Here is a 27,054-nt window from a genome sequence, read left to right on the forward strand (position 1 = left end):
GCAGGGCGGTTTGAGCTGGTTCTTAACGCCAGCCTCACTGGTGGACAGGGGTGGACAGAGGCGAGCGGGCAGGCAGAAACTCCAGAGGCCTCAGGGTGAAAGTGAGAGATGTTGAGAACTGGTAGACTTGAGTTGCGTGTGAACTAAAGACAGGAACCGATGAAACAGGCAGAATGAGAGGCTTGCTGTTGAATGTCAGTTCTCTCTCCATCTCAGCTCACAGCTACAGGGTCTGTGAAGTGTCAGGGTGTGTGTGTGTGTGTGTGTGTGTGAGATAGGGCCACCGATAGGGATTATGAAGAGGGGCACTGAAGAATGTCTAGAGACTAGAACACCCCCCCCCCACACCCCCAAAACACACACACACCTCAGACGGGACTCTGGCTCCTGCCGTTCCACTGGCTCCAATTAATCCCCAATCTGTGACGGCTTTTAGGGCAGCGAGGCAGATTAAATATTAATCCAGCCATGTGGGAGACTTACATGGACATCAATAATGAAAACTTCTTACACACGACGCACAACATACACACACAAGCACACACACTACACACACTACACGTATGCTATGGAAGACCTATACACAAAACTCAAAGAACTCATCTGCACTAGTCCATGTCAAGAGGTGCTTACATGGCATGTTATTGGAACAGTGGAAGCTGTTAACATTTTGAAAAGACACAAACTTAGTAATGTGGATATATAAAACATAAAGATGCACACACTCAATCACACTTTCACCCTCTCTCTCTCTGACACACACACACACACACACACACACAAAAAGGGACATTTGAGAAAGTTATCACCCCTCCGAGGAGCCCCAGTGATAAGCTTCTTGAACTGGGATCAATTATTCATGGGCTAAGGCCTAACAAACAAAGGGGGACAAAGTGTTTATCAATGCAGGCCCATAAGTGAGCTCTTTAGGTGAAAGGCGATACAGGTCAGGGGAAACAGCAGCCTGTACTTTGAGGTTTGGCCACTTAGTATTATACATTACACCTGCTTAGAGCCGTTTAAATAGGCCGCCTGCTGTTACTGTACGCGTGGAGAGGATGCTGCTTCTGCTAGAACGAAATTGAAGAAACTGAACAAACCAAGCTAACATTCCTTAAGATGGGCAATGGAAGAGGCATGATTTTTAGGCTTCAAGTTTCCTAAGTATACAACACCAGTGTGTGTGTGTGTGTGTGTGTGTGTGTGTGTGTGTGTGTGTGTGTGTGTGAATGAAGCTTCAGATCCTCCAGTGACCGGAGAGAGGATGATTAAACTGTGGTCTTGAGTGCCCCCTTGTGGTCAGCTGTTCAGAGGCGTTTTTAGGAGAGCTCTCCCTGTACATTGCTTCCAATGCAAGTGGTCTTAACCACTGCTAAAACTATACACTGTAACTATTTGGGAGAGGATGGTCAAAAGTCTCTGGGTGTCCAAAACATGTTACTATTGCATGTCTGTCACACGAAGGCATAACGGAACCTGGCAAGATGTAGCCAGATATATTAAAGTTTTTTTAATCTGACCACCCGGTGCTCTACTTCGTTCTATGTTCTCTCATAACGTGGACATAGGTTCCATCTTGTAAACTGCATCATTTACTGTGTGAACCACGCCTGTTCCTCCAACAATGGGGCACATGTTCTGTGCGTGCAAGTGTTTTCTTTTTGTGTGTATTATTTTTTTATTCCTGTGTAAACATGGGAAAAAAAAACTCCCATTGATCTTGCAGAAAGACGGGAAGGAACAGTACAAAACATGTCCAGAAACACCTGAGGCCAACGCCTGAGACAAGATGACAGAGGCACAGAGAGAGAGAGAGAGAGAGAGAGAGTGTGTGAGTGAGTGAGTGAGCTCTGAGAGAGAAAGAGAGAGAGAGAGAGAGAGAGAATGAAAGAGAGAATAAGGAAAAGGTCAGCCTGCACCCACCTTGTAGGAGGGCAGGAAGCAGAGCACGCCGGGGCCCATGGTCTGGCACACGTGCAGCAGCAGCGCCCCCACCTCGTCCTGGAAGGTGAACGTCTCCGCGTGCTGGAAGGTGGCGCACAGCTTGCGGCCCTGGGGGCCTGTGCCCAGCGTGCCCACCCACACCTGTGGCAGACAGCAACACACGCTCAATAAACAGCAACACACACAATGCCTAAGTACTGCATCTATTTCTCCTTCATTAGAAATAGGAGCAACCTGAGTGTTTTCATGTGTGCTTTTTGAACAAAGTTGTGTATTTTTTGTTAACATTTACCTTAATAGATAACATTATATTTGTTTTACCATCATGAGTCGGAGAGAAACAGCGGCACAGGCCTACAATATAAAACTTAAGAACTATGGTGAAGTTCCTTTAGGCCAGGGGTCTCAAACTACCGGCCCGTGCCCGGCCCAATTCCAGCCCGCGGCCTATTTTAAAATAATGTAATTCGGCCCTTGAGGATATTTTTAATTGCGACAAACAACGACACTGATTAAAATAGACGATAGATCCAAGTACGGTGACAAATCTCATTTGTACTCTCCTCCACTAGTTGCTAGACATCCAGAGATTGATTCAAGCCCAAAATCGCTGCACACAGTTTTCAGGAAATACAGTGTATTAGCCTACACGCGAGAAACATGAAGACGTGAATTTGTTTGTAATGACGCGGAAGCGATGCAGGCCATAGTTTTGCACAAATTGAAGCAGAAATAGGCCTATACCAAATGTTGAAAAAATGTTCACGTGTGATGAAGTCTTGGGTAGGCTATGCTATTCACCTATTCTGATTCTGAAGGAGAATATCTGCCCTTTGGAGATTATATTATGATCGATCGTCTACTGACAGTGATAGTCACGGTGCGTCTGTGAATGAAGGTGCGAAGGTGCGTACGACGGTGTCCTCTAAGCATACCATGCTTATTTCGACCCTTTGCCCAAAATAGCTCGAGGTGGCAGTGGTAATCGTGATGATAGTGTCCGTAATGGACGTGGTACAGGCAGCTCTGAAGAACTACAAAGTCACCCGCGATAGGAACTGATTTGACCAGGCTACTTTATTGTAGACCTATAATAACGGTTTGTGGAACAGGCTAATAGTTTTAGCTTTAGATGGGTAAATTTACCCCCTTCATAAACTTTTGTTTATACTCAAAGATTTTTACATTTACAGTAGGAGTTTATCTATGACCACTTTCAAGCCATGGCCTTTTGAAATGTTGATATGCCAGGTTTAAATAAGTTATGAGAGAAACATATTTTTATTTGGTGTGAAACACACACACATACCTGTTTTTATGCTTTTTTGTTTCTTTTCATAATTTGTATTTATATTTATTTTATCATTATTTTATAGCACAGGTGTCTAAAATAGATAAAAATACTTGCACTTTCTGTTTGCAGTTTTGTATTTGAAAATACAGTATTTGAAAAAAAAAAAAAAAACATTGTATTTTAGGAAATAGCTATTTTTTTTTTGTATTATTCTTTAACACTGACGCGGCCCTCCAATCAGATGACGTTGGCAGAAGTGGCCCCCAGCTCATTTGAGTTTGAGACCCCTGCTTTAGGCGCTGACCTGGGACCTGCCGATGACATGGCTGGCCTCCAGCTGGATGGGGAAGCTGACGCCCAGCTCTGAGGAGAAGGAGTCCATGGGGGAGAGGGTGCCTGAGGTCAGCACGATGCTACGCACTGAGCCACTCAGGTCCGAAAAGGCCTAACAGAACACACACACACACACGCATGTTCACAAACGCATGCACATACACATAAACACATACACTTTTAACATTAGTTACTTTTCCCTGATGGCTGTTCCTTGTCTGAAATTGTAATCAATCCTAATTAAGGCATTATCTCTGGTATGTCCAGGTGCGTGCAGGTAGACTTGCTAATATTCACAGACTTATATTTCTGTATGGTTTGTCAATATCCAAGTTCGGTCATTTTAAAGCCCTTCTTCCCTATAAAGGTCTGCATGTGTGTGTGTGTGTGTGTGTGTGTGTGTGTGTGTGTGTGTGTGTGTATGTCTTACCACTGCAGGATTGAGGCACCAGAAGCTGAGAGTGTGCACGAGCGTCTTGGTGCGGGCACTGTTGCGGCGACGGTGTGGCCTGGCGAAGAAGCCCTGAGCGTCAGGAACATCGGGCTGGACTGTCCAGGCATAGGTCTGCTGCAGCGCCACCCGGTAGTCCTCCGCAAACCTGAGGATACAGGAAACGAATGAAGCGTGCCTATAAAAAGTATTCACCCCCCTTGGATATTTCCCATTTTACTGTTTTGAATTTGAACAATTTAATTTGGCCTTTTTAAAAAAATAAAAATAAAAAAATTACACAAATGTAAATTTGGCTGCAATTAAAGCATGGAGCCTGCAAGGATAGGTCTCAATTAGGCTTGCATATCTGGATATTGCATTTTTCTTTGCAAAACTGCTCAAGCTCTGTCAGGTTGGAAGGGGATTGGGTGTGAACAGCCCTTTTCAAGTCCAGCCACAGATTTTCTATAGCACTCCAGAACTTCACTTTGTTGTCTTTAAACCATTTCTGTGTAGTTTTCGCTATATGCTTCGGCTCATTGTCTTGCTGGAAAGTAAATCTTCTCCCAAGTCGTATTTCTCTTACAGACTGAATCAGATTGTCCTCCAGGATTTCCATATATTATGCTGAATACATTTTACCTTTACAAGTCCTCCAGACTGCCCCACCATTATTCTTCTCACTCAGTTTGTGGTGACTGCCTGCTACAGTGGATGATGGATGATGGATTTAACTGAACTCTGAACACTGAACTGAAAAACCTTTTCTCTGAGTTGTTTGGAATGTTCTGTTGTCTTGAAATTATAGCCAGGAATACTGATTGACCAGTGACCGGTGTCTTTATATGAATATACTATGCGACAGCATACGGACAGGGGCTTGTGTTTTGCATGAAGAGCACACACACACCTGCTCTCCTGTCTGTAGAGGTAGTCGAGGACCATGAAGAGGCTCTTGAGGACGGAGGCGGTGCCGGAGCTGACGGTGGGCACCGTGACGGTGTCCTCTCGGCCGTTGACCAGCCCCACGCGCTCCTCCTTCTCCAACACTGCAGCCAGGTTCTTCTGCAGAGTGGCCCCCAACACCAGCACACAAACTCTTACAACAAATGGACTACTCGTTGTGAAAAAAAGGTTTCAATACCCCATTAAATGGCGATTAATACCTTTTAAGGGCCTTCATTTTTGCAAAGTTGATTTACTACCTTTTAACTTTTAATACTTTTTAAAACCCCGGGGACACCCTGCTAGACAAGGAGTGTGTGTGTGTGTGTGTGTGTGTGTGTGTGTGTGTGTGTGTGTGTGTGTGTGTGTGTGTGGGGGGATGGGGTCTAGGAAAGGAAACCGAGAGGGACAAGGAGAACTAAAAGGGCTTTTGAGTGTGCAAATCTCTGCCAAGGCTGAATGCCATATCTTGCAATAGTAGCAAAAGTGAATTTAAGTTTGTCGAGGTGGCCCACCAGCTAAATCTGATCTGATGGAAAAAAAAAACAGAAGGGGAAGCTGAGTAATGTACAGGATCTTCAGGAATACAAGAAATCAGTCTTGAGCCATGGGCACAGGAAGACGGGAGGGAGGAGAAGAGAGGGAGGAGGAGGTGTCTGAAGAGCTGTCTGACCTGCAGCATGCTGAAGGTGGCTGCAGTGATGCCCATCTGGTGGAAGATGGCCAGCACCTCCTTCCCCGTCCACACCTTACAGGAGCTCTCATAGCCCCTCTCCTTTAGGGCGCCAGAGCTCTCCTGCACCCAGCTGAGCAAGCGCACACACACACACACACACACACACACACACACCATTTTAGAACTCACAAGAAGATGGGAGAACCAATAGAAAACAGTGATGCTGGGTTTTCAGCCAATCAGCCGCTGCGTACTTGGTGAGGCTGCAGCAGAAGGCCAGTAGGGGGTGGTGGTGGACAGGGCGGATGCCATGCTTCACCATGGACTCCAGCTCCTCGCGGGCATCCAGCAGCTCCTTCTGGTTGAGCGTGTAGCTGGCACTCTCGCGGGCGCAGTCCTCGATATTGTGGGCTTCATCCAGCACCACAATCTGCCCCTTCAGGTTGATCTCCATCTGAGGTGAGGGTCAGGGGTCAGGGGCCATAGGTCACTTAGTGTGTGTGTGTGTGTGTGTGTGTGTGGTTTATGTGGAGAACTGCGTAACAATTCACCTCAATCTATACCATTACAGGACTGCCATTTAACTTGCTCTGCTACACACCATATCCTACAATTATACAATTCATCATAACGTGTCCAATGAAAATGGACAATGTATTATTATTACCATCACAGGTGATGATAATCAGGCTCTCCACATTTTAAATGCTACAGCAGGTTATGTGACTATCATCTTTAGCATTAAATATTTTGAAAGCTCCACCAATGACAAGGCCCAATGGTAACTTTACACTGCTCTACATCAAACACATCCCTAAATACCTCATGTCTCTCTCAGGGCAGAGTAGCCAGAAGATGCATTACTAAGAACAATAGCATCTGCCATCTCCGCTCATAAGATGAGGAATTCCTGGAAGATTAACTCTTCCATGACAAGCTATGGCCACCCCCCTGTCATCTCCTCAACAATTCCAACAATTCCATGCAAGGACCGATCAATGATTTCAAAGCAGCCGCATAGCATTCAAGAATCTTTTACTTTTATAATAAACAAAAGTAAACAAAGTTGGGCTATTCGAGCAAGCAGTAAAGCTAATAACCAGATATACACCAATTCTGCATGGAAATATATGTATTTGTATTACCGGTAATGTATTTTGGCAAGTACATTTTTAACTGCTACAACAAAATTCCATGACTTTGCCCCAAAAATGATAACATTTCCTGAATTTCCATGTCTAGAATAGACTTTCAAAAATTCCATGATATTCCAGAAATCCCATGACTCGTGGGAACCATGCTACTTGTTACAAACTAAACTGCTCCTCGGAGACAATAAAACCTAGCCAATCCTCTCCACCACCACCCGAGGACAGACTCACACTCTCGCGGATGAGGGGGTCCAGCAGGTAGTTGTAAGGGCAGAAGACGATGTTGGCGTCCTGCATGAGCTCGCGGGCGGCGTAGTATGCGCAGGAGCGCAGCTTGGTGCCCAGCTTGACCAGCTCCTCGATGTCCCAGGCCTGGTGCAGCCCGTGCACCCACTGCAGGGAGCTCTGCTCCCGCATCTTGTGCACGTTGTGGTAGTACCTGCAGCTACGGCCCTGTTGACACACACACACACACTCATTTTTATATGTTTACATGCAAACATTTATATGTACACACATAAACAAGACCACAAAGCTGCTTACATGCTACAATTTTAAAGAATTAAAACCCAGGTATGCATAATAGGAGCTAACTTTATTAAATGGTGACACTGCTATGTGCTGATATTTCAACGCAATGATTCACCATCACTGACTGACTGACTGTTCCTAAAGCCTCTCTGTGCTCAGAGCCTGCTTTGGCTGTCTGCACCCTGTGTTGTGCTGTAGCCGTCAGAGCTTAGCCAGGGGCAGCCGGGCCGAGAGCAGGATTAACCCCCGATGCCTCTCGCTCGCCCCGCTCGGGGAGGTGATGGCGGCCAGCGGGCAGGGGTGAAGCCGGCGAAGCAGATGCCACACACTAGTAAGAGGCCTTACAGCACATCGCTGGCCTCTTGGCCTGCAGTGACAAGCGGCCAAGGAGGAGTCTGGACGGGCCTATACAGTCAGGGCTTAAGGCAACGCAGAGTGGAGTGGTGAGGTCATGAGTGGTTGGGGGTGAGGTGGTGTTGGGGTGAGGGGTTAGCTAGGGGTTAACGTTTGGGTGGAGCGGGAGCACATCAGAGACAGTGCCGGCGGGCGGGTGGTGGGGGGAGTGCGATGGTTCAGTGAGGCAGAGTATCATGGCTCCCTGTCGCCCGGCCGTTCACCTAAGCCCCTGCCTCTTTCATGTCATGTGCGACACGCTAGGGTTGTGGCAGGGACACCTCCTCTGACAGCCTAATGAGAGGCTCATAATGCAAGCTATGATCATCTGCCTTCCTCCGGCAGAAGCCAGCCACCGCAGACGATTAAAAAAAAAAAAAAATCCCTCAGTCTCAATCGCGCTCTCTCTCCGTCTGGAAACAAAGTGCGTTTGAAGGCCGCCCGCCCCTGCCAGACGAGGAGAAAGTGACAGAGAGCTCATCGTGATGTGACAGCTCGGGGGCTGGGGGGAAGTGTGTGTGTGTGTGTGTGTGTATATGTGTCTGTGTGGTGGGCATTATCGGGTTCTAATTGCCGCCCACAGCTCAGGGTGACAGGAATTTCATTTTGTCGACGCTTAAAACTGCGGGGTTTAGTGTTACCGCCGCCATAATCCACTGGCAACCTGTCTTCTTCTCCTTACACCTCTTGTCAAAGCACGAGCTAAAGGAGACAAGAGAGTGGCGAGAAGGAGAACAAGAGAGAGCTTAAAAGAGAAGTCAGCGGACGACAGGAGGGTTGGAATTAGTGTCGCCTTCTTTCTCGTGCCTACGGGGCACTTACAGGAAACTGGGTGTGTTTCTGAAGTGGTTGGAGGCAGAGGTCAATCTCAGTTCAAAAGGGTGCCACCAGCAAACACTATTGAGGGGTGAGAGAGGTTGAATTGGCTGGACGGCAACAAACTTCGACCCTGGCTAGGCAGGGGTGAAAGGTCACGCCATCAGCACTCAAGGAGGAACTGTATGGTACAAATCACAAGAGAATGGGCAAGAGGAACCTGAGAGAGCGCAACCACAGACAAGGGTCGTCAGCATGCTCTAAATAGCACAGCATCTTTCAGGCCCTGCTCAAGTCATGTGATGATGGGGTCAATATTTTTGGGCCAGACTAATATTGGATTTCTCTCACTAAAAGGACACATGAAACAGCATGGTGTAAATATGTGATGAGCAAAATGCGACACTAGGTGGGTTTACATTGGCACTGTGACGCCGCGGCTATCTGCGCGTCCTCACGCGACCACATAACAGCCGCACCAAACTTAAACATGTGGTACTTTTAAACAACGGCCTTGTGTTCAAGCTATTAATATTCATTGCTATGGACTGTGTTGCGTTAGGTTGAGTTTGTGTGTGTTTAGCCGATGGATGCATACATGACGTTGAATCACACCAAACATTTTCCGACGCATTCACACTCATTTCATTCACTTCTATATCCACTCACGGCAAAACTCAGTTTTGTTACGGTAAAATAAGCATTGATTTATAAACTGCAAAGCCTGTATACATTTTCTATAATGAGTACATATGTGAGTGTTGTACGGTGTTTTGGTATTTGATGTTTCAAAAGTACAACTTCTTACCGTCGCTATGGCCGGTGATTTCCTGGGGCTTCTTTGTTTTGTTTATCAAGTATTTTTGTTTCTATTTTCTTTTTATTCTCGTTGCATTATTTTTTCCTATAATTTTGCACTGGATGACTCATACTTTTGGTGATGGAAAAATAAATATCATCATTCACGCCATGTCTGCCTGACTTCTGCCATTTGTGCCAAACCCTAAGACCCTCGACAAACTACTTTTTAACAGGCACATTAAATCCAATTAAAATCGGATTCATCATAAGAATTACTCATACAGTATAAACTGTAGAATTACTCATACAGTATAAACAGCCATATAAATACTCGGATCAGATTTTTTGCGCCTGCTCATTACTTGTAACATGTAACATAACATGAACAAACCTATATGTCCTGAAAACAGTTTCTTACAACAATTTCACTACCACTGTGATTATCTTTAACGACCCATCCACAGCCTAGCCAATGACACCATCTATATACTAAGATTTAAATCAAAATAGCGATTATTATCCGAGACAACTGAGAACGCCAGTTTCCTGTGCTTCTCTCTTCATTAAAGGCATTTTAATTACTCACCTCATTACTCACATTAGCATGCATTAGCTTCCCACTGGTGCCTCGTACCGGCGCTGAACAGATGATAGATTTGTATTTTTGTGCCGATTTTAAACCCTGCGCCTAATAGATAGACCATTTATTGATCCTATCGGAAGTTCTTATTAGATTGTGTGCATATTACACAGCTATTCCGATTAAATTATTCCTGTATTAAACACTTGATTGGATTAGATGATCATGACATGTAAATAGCTGACCCAACGTCTTCAGTCGTAATGATTTTAATCCAACTGATACAACAAACCCTGCATGTACAGTAAATGTGACCAAAGCAAATCAGAGTGAGCAAGTGATCATCTTGGACTGCTATTGATACAGGAGCATTAAGTATGGATAAGACATGCCATCAAGCACTTTATAGTTTACTATCTAATAGTACCACAAGATTTATTTTCATAAAAAGCTCTGAACTCAGACTTATTGTTCATTCCATAAGTGGTGTGTGGTACGACCTGTGTGTAAATCTTTAGTGAACCCAGTGAGCTGAGGCCTGCAGGCATCCCATTCTGGGGCTGTCTTCTGTTCTCACCCTTTCATCTCCACTGAGGGTCTCCACATGCTGACAGACACATGCAGACAAAAGGACCAAAAGTGTCTGGAAAAAAGGGGCTGTGTGTGTGTGTGTGTGTGTGTGTGTGTGTGTGTGTGTGTGTGTGTGTGTGTGTGTGTGTGTGTGATCACGTCATGTCTCATGACCCCTGCACCAGCTCTCTTTTCTGTAGGGCTTCAACTAGCGATCATTTTCATAATTAATTAATCTGTCTCTTATTTCCTGAATTCATCAATTTGTTAGAATCAAGTTTGGTCTATAAAATGTCAGAGCAATTTGAAAAACAACACTGTTGCAGCCCAACTTTTGGGACTTTTGGTTTGCTTTAGGGCTGACTCACGTCCTTTTGGTCCAGCAGCTCCTTGCAGCTTGCTATGGGTTAGCGCATGGCACCACCTCGAGGTGCACGTGAGGGAGCATGGCGGCTGGACAGGATGGTCATGGGTGTGCTGGAAAGAGAAGCGCTTCAGCAAGGCGGCCACCCGTGATCTGCTTGTGTGTGCGCGTGCCGAAGAAGATCTTGGGCACCTTCTTCTTCTCCGCGGCCTCTCCTCCGCCCTTCTCTTTCTCTTTGTCCCGGGCCTTTTCTCCGCCGCCCGCTGCTGTCCGTCCGCCTTTGGCGCCGGCGCAGGGACACAGAAGACAGGACACAGGGGACTACAGGACACAAAAAAACGGACAGGGACGTCAGGACAAGTACAGTATACCGGCAAACAAACTGCTGTAGAGAGAGAGCGCGAGAGAGAGAGAGAGAGAGAGAGAGAGAGAGAGAGAGAGAGAGAGAGAGAGGGGAATAACAGGGGATGTGTGAGCCGAGTCTTTTGTGCGCGTTGAACGTATAGATAAACAGAAACAAAGGGGCAAGAGGTGGCTGCTGTGGTCGGCTCAGATGACCTCTGCTGAGGCTGAAAGCTTAGACATGGCCATTGTTGAGGAGCAAAGGACCGGAGCCTCTGATTGGCTGGCCATAATTGCAGTGGTGGTGGTGGATGGTGTTCTCACTCTCTCTCTCTCTCACACATCACACACACACACACACACACACACACACACACACACAAAGCCCTGGGGCTGGGCTGTAACCAATCCCTCATTCTGCATGACAGCCTTTAAGTGGGCCACTTTCTGCCCATTGAGGGGCATGACAAACACACCTCAGCCACTCATGTCTGGGGCTCTGGCCTGTGCCAACTGCCAAGCGGGCACGCTGCCTTCACAGCCCCTAACCACACTGTTGACACACGGCACACTGGAGTACTATGGCAGCATTCAGCGCACCACTGAACAAGATTGGGTACAGACTGACAATACATGGAACTTGCTAAAGTAGAGGACACAACTTAAAGTCACTTAAAGTAACTCACTGCCTGCAAAAGTTTTCTTCTTCTCACAACCTCTTTCTGAAGAAGGAAAAAAAATGCATTTAGTTCTTAGAGAAGTGTGTGATCATTAGTTTTGATCTGACATAAAAGCAATACCGGTATATACTTGTGGTAGCACAAGAAATAAAAAGGCCATCTCAGGGATGAAAACAATAAAAACCAAAGACTAATTTCCCTGCTCTCCTTGCTGTAAAGTAGTTTGTTTTCTTTGTTCCGGTAATGCTGTGTGTCGTGCATTTTCCTGTTGTAATTTTCACGGCCGTGAAAAACGATCGCCTGCTGATTAATATAATTGGCGCCTGCTGAAAAGCCCTACTGGGCTTAGTGCTGGTTCAGTCGGCTCAATAATAACAAACCATTGACACCCTCAGCCTGTTGCTCTTTTTCCATCACTTCGCTCGCTCTCAGGCAAAGCCGCGGCAGTAAGATTAGCCCTTATAAACAATCAGCCGAGTCAGGGCATGTGTTACACTTCAATACCGGGGATCAAGCTGTCTCTTAGCCCTTGCCTCGCTGAGGATGGGGGCTCTGGTTACCCGAACCAGCCGATGTTTGCCAGTAAATATTACAATGCGTGATAAGAATGGAAGCTGAATGGAATCGCTCGCTTTCACTCTCACTTCCTTTGTTTTTTGTCCTTTTTGTCTCCCGAGAGATGTCCCTAAGCTGCAGGATAAAGACCATTTGGCTGATTTGCCAAATAAACAGAAGGCACTGAAGGGAAAAGAGAGAGGAGGAGAGAGGGAGGAGGAGAGAGAGTGTGTGTGTGTGTATGTGTGAGAGAGAAAGAAAAGAGAGAGCGATTAGGGTTACGGCCTCTGTGGAGAGTTACGAGTTACGCACCCACACCCCAACTCCATGCAACCCCGACCTGAAGAAAAAAGAAAAGAAAAAAAAAAAAAAGAAAAGAGAAAGATGGATCATCTTACCTAGTGCTGCCACATTAAATAGCCCGGTCCAAATATCCTGCCTTCTGTGGCGAATAATTACTTATTCATCGGAGAGGTGGGAGGGGGGGGGGGGGAGCGGAGCGGAGCTGCAGGGTGATGATGGGGAGAGAACGGCTCGACTTGTGAATGGGGGCCCTTGTCAGCGGTGCTGCAGGAAACAGCTGACACAAGGCTTTTCACGCTGCTGCCTCCCTGCCACCGTTGCCCCGGGCCGCCCTTCGCTTCGCGCCCGAATGTGGCCAGGGAGACACCCCTGGAATGCAGATAACGGACGCTCCTGGCCGGCCCCATCACCCCAGACACATCTGCCACTGACCGCGGCATTATTTCGCCCTCCTCCTCCTCCTCTACCTCACTAACTCCACATCGCGTCCAGCAGCGGCAGCAGCAATCATATTTCATAAGGGGCCAACAGTGGAGGGCTTTGTGCGGGAGTGTCAGCCTTGACGTGTCAGGCCGCCATGCTGAATGCAGGGGGGCAGTGGCACTGAACGGGACCTGCCAGCGCACCACCCATCCACGTCTTCTAGACATCTTAAAGGCGGCCTCCATATTAGTTTACTCTTAAAAGGTATAGATGCACCTAGATATCTAGACGGATAGGACCTATGCCAGGGTCTCTCTCCCTCTTATACTCGCTCTCCTCTCTCTGGAGAGGGTGCACAGTGGGATCAGTGTTTCCCTCCAGCTTGTCTGGGGGGGCGCGCGCACACACACACACACACACACACACACACACACACACAGGCCCTCCTGACGGCCGAGAGTGCCAGTGTGGCTGTGAGAAACGCGGTTTTCACACAGCCGAGGTGTAGAGAGAGCAGGACCTGTGTTGGGTTGCACCGGCCGAGCCGTCACCAGCGCCACCGCCGCGAGCCGGCTCCGGTCGCACGGCGCAGGGGGGCCGAGGGCGGGCGAGTGGCTTCTCGAGTCTCAGCGCCAAAACAAAGGGCTTGGCTTTCAGCGGCCGGGGTGGGCAGGCGAGAGAGGTGTGTGTGTGGGTGTGGAGAGAGAGGCCTCTGAAAGCCTGGCACCGGTCACTGGGACGCGACAGAGAGCGAGTGAAATCTCACACTGTCGCAGCTGGACCACGGCTCACCTCCTAACTCCTCTACCTGCTGAATGAGCTTCCCGAGGAGGGGGGGAGGTAGGGGGTGCAAATGGACAGAGTAGCCTCTCCACTTTTCTTCCATGGTTGCCCCCGGAGACCCCTCTCCATTCCCACTACCACCCTCGCAACCCACCCCCTCTCCATCCCATAGTGCACCTGTTTGTCCCCCTGAGCGCAGTCACCAGTGGGTGAAGTTCCATTCAATATTTATCCCGGGCTTTCACAGATCACTGCGAAGCAAGGCAAACCTCTTAATTAAACTGGAGCTCGCTTCAAAGGGCCCATTGAAGATGTCAGTCAGCACTCGGCGGGAGGGAGGCGCGGTGTCGGGTGAGAGAGTGAAACCCGAGGCCTTGCCGCTCTCCATCTCACTCTCTCTCTCTGTCTCTCTCACCTTCTATCTCTCCCTCGTTCCCTTTCTCTTCTCTCTCTCTCTCTTTCCACCACCTCTCCACAGCCAGTAAAGCTCACCCCCCATTCTCCACTCCTCCCCACCCAGCCTACTAAGCCCCACCCCCCTTTTTGTAACAGTCTGCCAATCCCCAGGAACGTGTAACACTAGTCACTGCCGGCTCCTTTTGTGGCCGTTGTAAGCAATATGTTCTCCAGTGTGATGGGGTGAGCACATTGACACAGATTCCTTTCAGCGCGGCCTCCCCGCCATACCTGGGGTGTTTGTTACAGCGCGTCTGATTGAGCCCCGGGCCCTCGCGCGACGTGATAGGGATCACGGCGGGGGGAGGCTCGGCCTCCGTTTCCACAGGTATGATATGACGAGCTGTTGCCATTGCTGCCGTCTCGGCGAGCTTAGATGCACAAAGCTCTGGATCACTCAAACATTCTGCAGCAGATTAATGAGAGGCCTCAAATGCCTTTAATTAGAAGCCTTTCTGCCCCACCAAGTTTCTTAGTACCTTAGGAAAGTCCTAGGTTTGCTAAAAGCAAACTTACCATTTTGAACTTATGGACATGGCATCAAGTTCTACATACATACAATATTCTACATATTTTCTGTTATCTAGCACATACATCATACAATTCCCCAATGGGAGAAATGAAAGAGAATGTGTGGACTCTGCTGCCATCTACTGGACAAAAATTGTATTTCACAAAGACTCAATCCAAGCCAAAATAATCAGTGGTGTGTAATTGGCAATGCATGCAATGCTGATAATAAGTTAGCTATCAACAATGCAGTATTGTTAAATATAATAAATCCCCGTATTTAGAGAACTATTCAACCTCTACCCTTTTTTCTACATCTCCACTCTAATGGCCAGCGTACTCACGCAGCACTCTGGAGAGGGCAGGGCCCCCTGTGCTCGAGCTTGAGAGCTCAGCTCCATGGTCCAGCTCTGGGCCCTGGGGACAGGCCTCGCTGCCTCATCATCGTCATTGATGAAGACCACCCCGCGTGCCGCGTCGTGGTCCAGACACCTCCGCTTACTGCTCTGTAAGCAAACAGGGGAAGGGACTGAGGATACAAGGGCTACTGAAGGACATTTACAGATATGCATGTCATTGACATTGTTAGTTATTTTATGATGGCTGATTAGGAAAGGCATACATTTTATGGAACATGCATTCAACACTTTCATGAAATGTTTGGTAGGTTATTTAGCTTTTGGATGTGTAGCACACAACTTCTATTTTCATTAAATATGCCACCATCAGCTGTCAAAACAACATAATGAATTTATATTGTACCCGCAGTGCAACTAACAAGAATAATTTCAAATTGTGAATGACTGATCAATCACTAACAAAATGATTATTAAAAACCGTATTGTTCCGAGTAAATATAATCAGACTACTGCGTCGGCTTGCTACATTTCCTGTTGTAATTTCACTCTACAGAATGTGCAGAGCCCACACACACTGAAGGACTAAGGGATGTCAATTATAGCCTGATCACATGGCAATCAGCAGTCCTCATTTGTGGAGAAGCTCACCTCATGACAGTGACTAGCAGTACTAGCAGCCAACACAAAGTAGAGCACAGTATGATGTGAAAAGTGCTGTGGGTGCACATACATGGTGCACTTCTTACCCTCTGGTCTATAGGCGGAGTGCGAAGGCGTTTCTTATCAGCCTGGAAGTCATCATCCTTGTCCAGACTGGTGTTAAGGGAATCTTGCAACTTGCCAGAGAGCTTGGAGGCGAGCGACGCACTCTTGGCCTGGTGTTCCTTCTCTAAAAGACAATGAATGGAACCATGCAGTTGGTAATTACCAGTAATTAGATCATGCTCACCTGAACAAGAACCTCAACAACATATGAATCTAACCACTATCTTAAAAACAAAGCACTGTATCAAATGAAGCAGCCTCATTAGCACTAAATTCAGAGTTCCCACTCTAATTCAAATGCAACATTCCATGACTTTCCCTGACAAAATTTTTTTATATAAATAATATAAATAAAATTTTTTTATCATGACCTACGATATAATGAATGGTACAATACACTGACCAAAGATTTCAGAGCAACCATGTAGCGTTGAAGAATCTTTTACTTTTTTTTTAGAACAGGAAATGTATAAATGGAATTTTTCCATTGAATAAACAAAGTTGGGCTAACCAAAAATACCCAAGCAAGCAGTAAAGCTAATCACCAGATACACACCAATTCTGCGTGGAAATGCAATTTGTATTCATGTACTTTTGCAAGTGAATTTCAAACTGCTACAACAATTCCTTGATATTTCATGACTTGTCCCTAAAAATTATACAATTCCCTGGCTTTCCATGTCTGGAATAGACTTTCAAAAATTCCCTGATATTCCAGAAATTCCATGACCCGTGGGAACCCTGTAAACTGCATTGAAACAGACTTATTGACTTACAGCGCATCAAGCATCTCTTTCAACTTCCACATCATTTGGGCACAGTACCTTTCCCTGCTGAATGCGAACTACATGCAGCTGCTTCTGTGTCTGGGCCTGTGAGGTCCACTATAACCTGGTTCGTTGGCGATGTGTTGGTGGGAGTGGTGGTCCTGGCTGACCTGCTATGACAGGCACACTGGCAAGGTGTGGTAACGTCTGGCTTCTTACAGCCATCAGAGGGGCTTCCACTGATCTTCTCCACCTTTGCTGTGGACACGCGACACACAACATTAACATTATACAGAGCTAATTAACATTATACCGAACAACACAGGACTAGAGATGTAAATAAAAGGACATTTCATATAATAAAGCAAACTACTAATAATGCAACCTGTTGATAATTTATTTGAAACTCCACCTGCCCAACTAGCACTGATAATATTTTGTTAAGATGATAGCTGACATCATTTGATTAAATTAGCAATGTCAGGCTGTGAAGGCTTCTTCTTACATCAGGGCCGGATATTCCATCCTGGACTAACAGACCTACCTATAGTGCATAACTTGTACGGCTAGCTGTAACGACAGGTGTGGTTAGGTCCTCAAAAACAAGCAGATTGTGGCAAAGTGTTGGTTTAAAGGAAGCTTCCTAAATACCGTAACCACTTAAGTGTCTAAAAAGCCAACAGAATCCACTGAGCAGCACTTGAAGCTGCTGGTGTGTGGGTGAGTGATGCCTACCATACTGCACCTGCTGCCAGGCAAGCGCAGAGCACAGCAGTGCCAGGCTCTTCCCACTCCCTGTCGGGCTCTCCAGGAGACAGTGCTGTCCATGGTTCAGACCACGGACAATCTGCAAAGAGAGTCAATCAGTGCACAATCAATAGAAATGGTGGTAGTCACGCAGAGAAGCTGGACACGCTAGAGGTGACGCTATTCAGACTACTGAAGTGATTGTCCATACTTTACCTTGACTGCATTCTAAAGTGTTTGACAGCTCTGCATATGAATAGGTGATGCTTATTGCACTTTAGTACACTCACCGAGTTCATCATGGCCAGCTGGGACGGATAGGCCTTGCAGGGGAAATTAATCTTCACCCCGCCTATGGTGTACTCCACAGCTGAAGAAGTGGCCATGATTGCCCTGACAAAGAAATCACCTTGTAAAGATTACAAACTGAAATTGTGTACAATACTGTACATTTTCCCCTCTGGGTATTTCAGCATTGGTAATTTATTTCTTCACAACAAACCTGGAAGATACTTTATATTTTGGGAACATTTCATCCCGTATTCAGGGGAACCAATGGGGTACTAACGAGGGAACAAGATAGCCCCCCAAAACTTGGGAAGATGTTTTGGTATATACATGATGGTAGTCATGAAGTGAACGTTGAAACGTTACAGTGAGTCTGTTTTGTTGCAGCTGACATAGCTTGTGTCTGTCTCAGTTGGCACAAGGATGACATTACCTAACGTCAGACTTTAGACATTCAGTAGGTCAAATAGGGGCATGCCTTGTCAGTAATCTTAAAAGTTATTTCTGGCCGGTCTGAAGCACCAGCTGAACATGCCTGGGCATGGTAATGTCAGGATATTTCAGTTATTTAGCTAGCCTTGTCCAAAGTTCGTCTGGGTTTTCCAGGCTATTATTTAGCTGTAGTTAGCGAATGAGGTAGGACCAAGATGGTGTTAAATTGTCATATGTCAGAGAGCAAAATATCTAGATAACGTTAGGAAAACTAACCAAAAGACCATCTAAATAGGAGATTAAAAGCTGATAACGTAAATGACTTATTAGACATCAATTCTGGGTAAGTTCATCTGCTGTCTTTACACCTAAGTTAAGCTCGTGCTACCGAGACAATTTAGCTAACGTTACATGATATTAGATAGCTCCTAAATTATGTTGCTGGAATTAGCTAATAGGCTAAGCTAGGTAGGTAACGCTGGCAAACGTCACTACGGCTACGAATTGAAGCTGATTGCTTTGAAATATACACACAGTCGCGCTCGACAGTCTGTTTACCTTTGTATATGTGAAGGGAAGAATGAAGGAAGCTTATATGATATAACACCATAAAAACGCCATCATTGTCCGCGGTTTTGGTTACATGCTCCTATGTCTACTGCCTAGTTTACCAACACAAATTCCCGCCTTGCTAGGAAAATGCGTGAACCAATCGGAGTGCACGTAATGTAAGCGTGAGGAAATATCCCACCAATTAGGACCAGCCTTAATATTAACTTAGATCTTTGATCTATTTTATTTGATCGATCTAATACAGTTGATCTGGTGCAAAGCAAAATAGAATGGCTGCCTTTATAGTGTTAGTATTAGTAAAAATCAATCAGGCGTGGGCAACTAAATGCGGGCAATACGAATTACAAGCCGACTTATTTAAATACCCCTTCAAGTTTACACAATGTAGTTGGCATACCTAAGACTAAGTCACATCAATTTACACATAGGTAGGCCTACTATATAAACGGAATATCTGATTCTGAATATTGCTTCCTTCCATCAGCTGAGCAGAGGACAGAGTCCGAGGAAGAAGACACATCTCCCCAGGAAAGGTTTGACACGTTGTACCAGACCCTATTATTGCCCAATCAGTATACAAGTCGAGCTTTCCCAAGAGGCTGTAGGAGGGTCAAGGTCCAAAAGATACCACCCACTGTAGCCTACATGATGGCACTGTGCGTCTGGCTGCAGTATGTAGCAAGAATGTTCGCAAAGTTTTCGTAAAATCCTAATCTCTCGTGGCTTGTCTCTCGCATGCGTTGGTTACATGCATGGAGGTTGCCTACATACTTCCCAACAACTACGACCTAAAACCGCCTTGCCTTTGAATACGGGGGCCATGGAACAATTAGCCTACCACTTTCTTTAACGGCGAACTATGACACCACAGGGCTAGACACATTTCAGAACAGACGGTCATAGTTTGCCAGTTTTTTTTCTGTCCCACGATTCGCTTGGAATTGATGTAGGCCTACTGTAGCAAGACAGTCCTTGTAATTAAAGAGGTTCATAGGCAAGTAGGCCTACGTGATCGACGTTTCTATGATACATACGCCCGAAAACCTAAAAGTTTCGGAGTAAATGTTCCTTAAATGTGACTGATATTGTTTACTGGGGTAGCCACCCCTTACCTTTTGAAGGCAGTCCACAAATTATTGTAGCCTACAATTTGTTATGTTTGGATATACGTTCTCTGAGTGCCTTTAGTTTGATGTTTCACTTGTAAGCAATTATGGATTCATCATCAGTGTTTGTGAAAGTGTAACAATGTTTGATAGTGTAACAGTGTTGGCTGTTTCTAGCTCTGTGAATGCATGACTTGCACTTTAACACACACAATCTCTTAGTGCTGCCAGTTCCAGACAGGGTCATGGTCAGCTGGTTTGTGAAACCATTATGGTGCAATTATTAAACATTACACCAAGGGAAACTAGGGAGATATAGTCTTTTCTCCTGCCAGTTCTGCTCTGAAGAGAATGTGAATTTACTCCACCACCATTTTTACCAAGTGTCGTTGCCGTCAGATCTGTGAGTAACGCAATAACCTTCTTTCCTGTCTGCGTTGTTCAGCAATGACCGATCTCTCTCCAGCAATGACAGATCAAGTGAGCGGGGAGGGGTCCTCAGTGGATCCTCAGTGTGTCCTTTCAGGGGAAGTACTTAAGGACGAGAGCATAGGCCCAGCAGACCTGCTGATGGACATGAGAGAAAGGTCCTTGTCTCCGACACCATCCTCCTCAAACAGCTCTGACAGTTTGTCTGAACTTGGCTTTGATACCACTGAGTGGCCGTTACCAAACTCAAGGTGTGTGTGTGTGTGTGTATATGTAGTTTTTTCTTCTTTAATTATTATGAGTGGTTTAATGTTACTTGAGCTCCCTATAATTTTGCCTATGTTTTTTCCCTAATGTACTTTTAATTATAAATATTATAGAGTAGGCCTATGTTTGTATTCACCTCATCCTTGAATCTATACTTTTCATTGGCCTATCTGTTACAAAACATTATCACCACCAATTATCTGCAGAAGCAAAATATTTAACTAGATAGATACTTTATTGATTGATTATTGGGGTATATTGGGATTTTGCATTTATAACTGATGCAAGTAGCTAAGATGTGGTGATACAGTTCCTGTTGGCCTCCTGACCTGAATAGATAGATCCACTCACACACGGTGTCCCACTCACTCACGAGTGAGAAAGTACATTTGTTCAGCATGGGTTAAAAAAAAAAGATTTTAAGCAAGTTCCTACTTATTGCAGCCTCACGTCATCGTCTGCATTGACCTGGCAATCTGGTCTTACTCGCTTACCAGGTTACCTGCCCTGTCTTTGTACCATAATGCAATGCAATGCTTCTCGGGATAGTCAAGGCATCTGGCCAAACAGGAGAAGTGATTTGAGTTCCACCCCTCTTAGAGATGTGGGGGAGCCCTCCTCCTCCTCAAATCTCTGCATGCTCACTGGCTCTTGAGCCGGGAAGGAGGGGTGTGAAGCAAGCCTTGGTGAAGGGAGGGTTTCGGTGGTTGTAAGTTTCTCTCGGACATGCTTGTGAAATGTTGATGTTGAAATGGAGGCACAAGAGGCAAATCCATTTTCTGATCCTTTCTATGACTCCTCAGAATGGTAAATTAAAGAGTGTAACATATCAAACTTTTCTGACTGCTCTAAAAAAACACATGGATTGAAATTGTTATTGGATTGAATCCAAAATTTGTAATGGGTCTGTAAATGTTTCTTAATTTTCAGTTTGATCAATCTGTGTATTGCTACTTACACCCATACTAACAATCAACGTTTGACTGGTGCTAATGACCCCTAAACAGAATGGCCATTACTTTCTTTCAGTGTGTATGTGTGTGTGTGTGAGTGTGAGTGTGAGTGTGTAAATCTGCTAAATGGGTTTGTGCTCACTCTCCCTAGGCAAGGCATGACAGGTCTGCATCTGGTCAAGCTGGGCAGAGACCGCCAGCGCATGGACCTGCAAAGAGACTTCACGGTGGCCTCTCCCGCCGAGTTTGTCACACGCTTTGGAGGCAACAAAGTCATTGAAAAGGCAAGGCCAGGGCAAGACACAGACGGAGTGAGAGAGAGAGACAATAGTGCCGTATGGGCACCTAAGGAATGAGGTCACTTTAGCATTCTGTGCCTTATGGTTCTTTTTTCTCTCTTTCAACTTTGTCTGCAGTTTGTTGGCAGCTGATGTGGTTAGATAACCAGATGCTAAACCTTGCTATTGATTTCTGCTCACACGGCAATTTCAGGTGCTCATTGCCAACAATGGGATTGCGGCCGTGAAGTGCATGCGTTCAATCCGTCGATGGTCCTATGAAATGTTCCGGAATGAGCGTGCCATCCGATTTGTTGTCATGGTTACCCCGGAGGATCTGAAGGCTAACGCTGGTGAGGACATGAGAGGGTGAAAGAAGCAGTATCATGTCTTGCAGATAGTGTCGCCTCACCTTGGAGGTCTCTTTCAAACTAGTGTGAATAGGGATCGATATATGGTTACATCAGTCAGTTCTGATCAACATTCCAATCCTCTTCTTTTTTATTAATATGATTTTGTGTTAGAAAGTTTGCCGTAAAAGTTTTGATTGGTTATATGTTGAACATTACTTGTAAATAAAGAAGACAGTTTTTTTTTTTTTGTGCATGAATTCTCACTGTCAGATTTGCTTGTTTGCAGAATACATCAGGATGGCTGACCACTATGTGCCCGTGCCTGGAGGGGCCAATAATAATAATTATGCCAATGTGGAGCTCATTTTGGACATAGCGAAGCGTATACCAGTCCAGGTAAAAGTCTAGTACACTGAAGCCGCTAGAAACATCCATAATATGTTGCTGTTTTGTTTGGTCCTCAGTGAACAGTGTGTGCTCTGTGTGTTTCCCTAGGCTGTATGGGCTGGCTGGGGTCACGCCTCCGAGAATCCTAAACTTCCAGAGCTGCTCAGCAAGAATGACATTGCCTTCATGGGTGAGATATACACATAGCACTTTCGTGTCTGCGCAGACAGCTTGTCTTCCCGTATAAGCTATGGGGATCCTTTTTAAACGACACTAATGGCACTTCCTGCTCTCATTCAGGTCCTCCCAGTCAGGCCATGTGGGCACTGGGAGATAAGATTGCTTCATCCATAGTGGCACAGACTGCTGGCATCCCGACTCTCCCATGGAGTGGAACAGGTTTGACTACACCTCGAAAAAGCTTGTAGACACACTAGCTGTGATTTGGTATTCTGGTTTACCACATACTTACTGTTTATCCCAACCCGCCATTCCAATCATAGGTTTAACCGTGGAGTGGTCGGAGAGTGACCAGAAGAACAAGGTCATCACTGTGCCGTCTGATCTCTATGAGCAGGCATGTGTCCCGGACGTGGAAGAAGGCTTGAAGGTAAAGTTAGAACAGTTGCTTACAATATGTAACCAGACACATTGTTTGTGTGTCGTTGTTTCTACGAATCAACCTGTCATAACAGAACACCTGGACAGAACGGTTTTGTCATTCCTGTTTCTTGACTCCCTAAGGCAGCAGAGAAAGTCGGCTACCCTGTTATGGTGAAGGCGTCCGAAGGGGGTGGAGGCAAGGGTATCCGCAAGGTCAACAGTGCCGAGGACTTCCCTAACCTCTACAGACAGGTATGGATTGTCCTCCTGGCTGAGCAAATCACATCTGAAGTGGAGTCTTGTAGTGGTTGTATTATGGTGTCGATAACCCCAACCCTGACTTTTGCCATGTGTATATTACTGTGAAATATGGGTCAAAAACACCTTCATTTTAGTTGATACACATTTGTTGCTAATACATTACATTAGAAATCAAGTACCGATGATTGATGGTAAATCACGTGCGTTGCATCTCAATTGTATGCTTGAGCTGTGACATTTGCCAAAGGAGTTGGCTGTCCTTGTGTCCATGTTTTACTTGTCACACACTTAGGTCCAGACCGAGGTCCCTGGTTCGCCCATCTTTGTCATGCAGTTGGCCAAACAGTCTCGCCATCTGGAGGTGCAGCTTTTGGCAGATCAGTATGGCAACGCCATCTCGCTCTTCGGCCGTGACTGCTCTGTGCAACGGCGACACCAGAAGATCATAGAGGAGGCTCCGGCCACCATCGCTACATCAGATGTTTTTGAACAAATGGAGAAGGTACAGTATGGGCCTGCTTTACTCATCCATCTGTCAGTTGAACCTTGTACTGGATCTTCACAGTGAAAACATTGTAACAAAACAAGGGCTTACCCCTTCGTTTTGGAAGAAAAGTTAACAAAACAAATGGTTACATGTGTAGGACTTGTCTCTATGTTCTTGGAGGGCCTCAGTCTGTTGAATCTACAATAGAGCTTCTCATTTTTTTTCTGAATGTTTGTTGGAATACTGTGGCATTTGCTTTGTCTCTCAGTGTGCTGTGACATTGGCCAAGATGGTGGGGTACGTAAGTGCAGGCACAGTGGAGTACCTCTACGGCCAAGACGGCAGCTTTCACTTCCTGGAGCTCAACCCCCGCCTGCAGGTGGAGCACCCCTGCACCGAGATGGTCGCCGATGTCAACTTGCCCGCTGCCCAGCTTCAGGCAAGTGCTTACCCCCCTCTCTCTCTCTCTCTCTCTCGTGCTGCGGGAGGCAAATATTTAGCGTGCAGGGGTAATGTGGAGGAAGGGCGGTCTAAACGAGCATCTGGTACCACTGTTTCCCCTGAGAAGCAATGTCCACGGCATCACACTGGCAGGTTGGTTGTCACGGTAACCCAAAGGCTGGAAGGCACGGGTGACAGGACGGGAAACAGTGTGACACGTCGGTGCCATGTGACCGTGCCATGTGGATTCGTCCATAGTCAGTCCTTGAAGAATCCTTATTTGTTATTGTCCTTATAGCCCTGATGCATCATGCTTTTTTTAATTAGATGGCATAGCATTTGGACCACCTGGTCTGATAATGAATATGACAGGATTATACTGAAGAGCCATGCTAAATCTATTATTATGCCGCTGATCCTTTCCCATACTCGGTGATGTAATTGCACCTTGAAAGTGTTCCCTTAATCCCAGGATTAACAACATTAACATGCTGGAGGGGAAAGTAAACCTCATTTCCAAATGCCTGAATGCTGTTTCAGCGGCAGCGATGCCGGTGTTCTGCCTCTGTGATCTCCCGTCAACAGGCCCTACACCAGCCTGCAAATGTCATTGTAATCTAGAAGGCTACTTTGAGAGGAGGCATGGATCACAGTGACCATGTTGTTTGTTCTTTGTGATGAGCAGATTGCCATGGGCATTCCCCTGAATCGAATCAAGGACATCCGCATGATGTACGGGGCACAGCCTTGGGGAGACTCGCCCGTCGACTTTGAAGGCTTGTCCTCGCTACCCTGTCCCCGTGGCCATGTCATTGCCACTCGCATCACCAGCGAGAACCCAGACGAGGTGAGTGGGATGACCTCCAGGATCCCAGGATGCTCGTCTTCCTCAAAGTCCTTTCTTTTATCTTGCAGTCCTGGAGGTGCTTCAATGGCTTTTTTGTGTGTCTGTTGAAGGGGTTCAAGCCCAGCTCAGGGACGGTCCAGGAGCTGAACTTCCGCAGCAGTAAGAACGTGTGGGGCTACTTCAGTGTGGCGGCCACTGGGGGGCTGCATGAGTTTGCTGACTCGCAGTTCGGCCACTGCTTCTCCTGGGGAGAGAATCGAGAAGAGGCCATCTCGTAAGTACAACATAACAACATCTACAGTACCACCGCTGTCCATAGATGATTTGGATAACCATTTGCAACATAAGAAATTATATTTCATTCATTCAATTCTATTCAAATACTTTCTATTTCTGAATTTTATTTCATTCAATTCTATTCAAATACTGACATCCCTACATAAATACACATAATCATGGGAAGTTGTGAGAAAATGTGAGACACAAATATTCACTTCAAACAGATGTGCACATTCACATTAGTATTGTTTTTAATTTATGGACAGATATGGCACCATGCACATTTACAATACCCAGCGATTCCAGTGTCGCACAAATGATATATCAGAAAAGGTTCCTCTTAGTGTTGACCATATTCAAGACCCTCTGGATTGTTTGTCACAGACTTATCTTGGCTGTTGTATGTCCTTGTCAGGAACATGGTGGTGGCTCTGAAGGAGCTATCTATCCGTGGAGACTTCCGAACTACTGTGGAATACCTCATCAAACTACTGGAGACTGACAGCTTCCAGCACAATCGAATAGACACGGGCTGGCTGGACAGGCTCATCTCTGAGAAGATGCAGGTGAACACAATACAATTCATCAATTGAATCACTATTAAGTGTGCATGTTTGTGTGCGTGTGTGTGTGTCACATACCAGACTTTGCCTAATAAAACTATGCTTATTTATATAACAGAATTCATACACATCTGGTAATTCAAAGTGCTTAATGCCTTGTCAAGCCTTTGCCATAAAGTATAACTCCTAACCCTGTGTGTGTGTGTGTGTGTGTGTGTGTGTGTGTGTGTGTGTGTGCGCGCAGGCTGAGCGTCCTGACACCATGCTGGGCGTGGTGAGTGGGGCGCTCCACGTGGCTGACTCCAGCCTGAAGAACAGCGTCTCGGCCTTCCTACATTCACTGGAAAGGTACGCTGGGCCTGATTTAACCAACACTGGTCCTGATTGAAATGGAACGATTATTTCACTCCCCTATTTCCCAAGGAGCAAGATTGTTTCTCAGAGAAGGGTTCTACATTAATGTGAACATTTGGGAACATTTGAGTTTATTTGCATGTATTTTGTGAATTGCCCTCTTGAACCACCTTGTTAGCAGGGGAATGAAGAGACGGGCAATCGGCCTGTAATGCCCAGCACTTTAAAATATGGAAATATGCTTTGGCCTATTATTGTTTCAGATGCATAGCTGCAGTGCAGTTCATTATGCTGTGTATGTTATTATGTATGTTTTAATGTAATTGCCAGTCAATTTCAGAGAGGTTCATAATGAGTGTTTATGTGAGTGCCTAAATGCATAAATGCATATATATTTGCTAAGGCTGACTGTTTATATTTTTGCTTTTGTGTGTGTGTTTGTCATTGTGTGTGTGTGTGTGTGTGTGTATGTGTGTGTGTGTGCATGTGCACATGTGTGCATCCTTATGTGTGTGTGTGTGTGTGTGTGTGTGTGTGTGTGTGTGTGTGTGTGTGTGTGTGCGTAAGTACGTGTGTGTGCATCTTTATGTGTGTGTTTGTGTGTGTGCGTGTGCGTGTTCCTCCCTCTCTCG

General features: G+C 45.9%; 2 protein-coding genes across 2 annotated transcripts in view; one reads left to right on the top strand and one right to left on the bottom strand.

The window, feature by feature from the left end:
• The window catches only part of brip1 (BRCA1 interacting helicase 1), a 70,710-nt gene extending 51,768 nt beyond the window's left edge, over positions 1–18,942 (bottom strand). The window contains 15 exon segments of the mRNA XM_048265551.1: positions 1,924–2,085; positions 3,543–3,683; positions 4,002–4,170; positions 4,915–5,069; positions 5,623–5,755; positions 5,880–6,079; positions 7,008–7,229; positions 10,836–10,952; positions 10,955–11,152; positions 15,228–15,389; positions 15,989–16,131; positions 16,832–17,032; positions 17,510–17,621; positions 17,812–17,914; positions 18,800–18,942. Of these exon segments, the coding sequence (XP_048121508.1) occupies positions 1,924–2,085; positions 3,543–3,683; positions 4,002–4,170; positions 4,915–5,069; positions 5,623–5,755; positions 5,880–6,079; positions 7,008–7,229; positions 10,836–10,952; positions 10,955–11,152; positions 15,228–15,389; positions 15,989–16,131; positions 16,832–17,032; positions 17,510–17,621; positions 17,812–17,907 (2,211 nt within the window). The 5' untranslated portion in view covers positions 17,908–17,914; positions 18,800–18,942.
• Positions 18,943–21,354: 2,412 nt separating this feature from the next.
• LOC125308904 (acetyl-CoA carboxylase 1-like) overlaps positions 21,355–27,054 on the top strand; it is a 74,935-nt gene continuing 69,235 nt past the window's right edge. The window contains 14 exon segments of the mRNA XM_048265550.1: positions 21,355–21,423; positions 21,721–21,853; positions 22,062–22,200; positions 22,487–22,596; positions 22,696–22,777; positions 22,888–22,986; positions 23,091–23,197; positions 23,332–23,442; positions 23,744–23,953; positions 24,207–24,377; positions 25,065–25,226; positions 25,337–25,500; positions 25,921–26,071; positions 26,313–26,416. Coding sequence (XP_048121507.1) covers positions 21,368–21,423; positions 21,721–21,853; positions 22,062–22,200; positions 22,487–22,596; positions 22,696–22,777; positions 22,888–22,986; positions 23,091–23,197; positions 23,332–23,442; positions 23,744–23,953; positions 24,207–24,377; positions 25,065–25,226; positions 25,337–25,500; positions 25,921–26,071; positions 26,313–26,416 — 1,799 coding nt within the window. The 5' untranslated portion in view covers positions 21,355–21,367.

This window comes from Alosa alosa, chromosome 15 (assembly GCF_017589495.1).
Source record: "Alosa alosa isolate M-15738 ecotype Scorff River chromosome 15, AALO_Geno_1.1, whole genome shotgun sequence".
NCBI classification, from domain to species: domain Eukaryota; kingdom Metazoa; phylum Chordata; class Actinopteri; order Clupeiformes; family Clupeidae; genus Alosa; species Alosa alosa.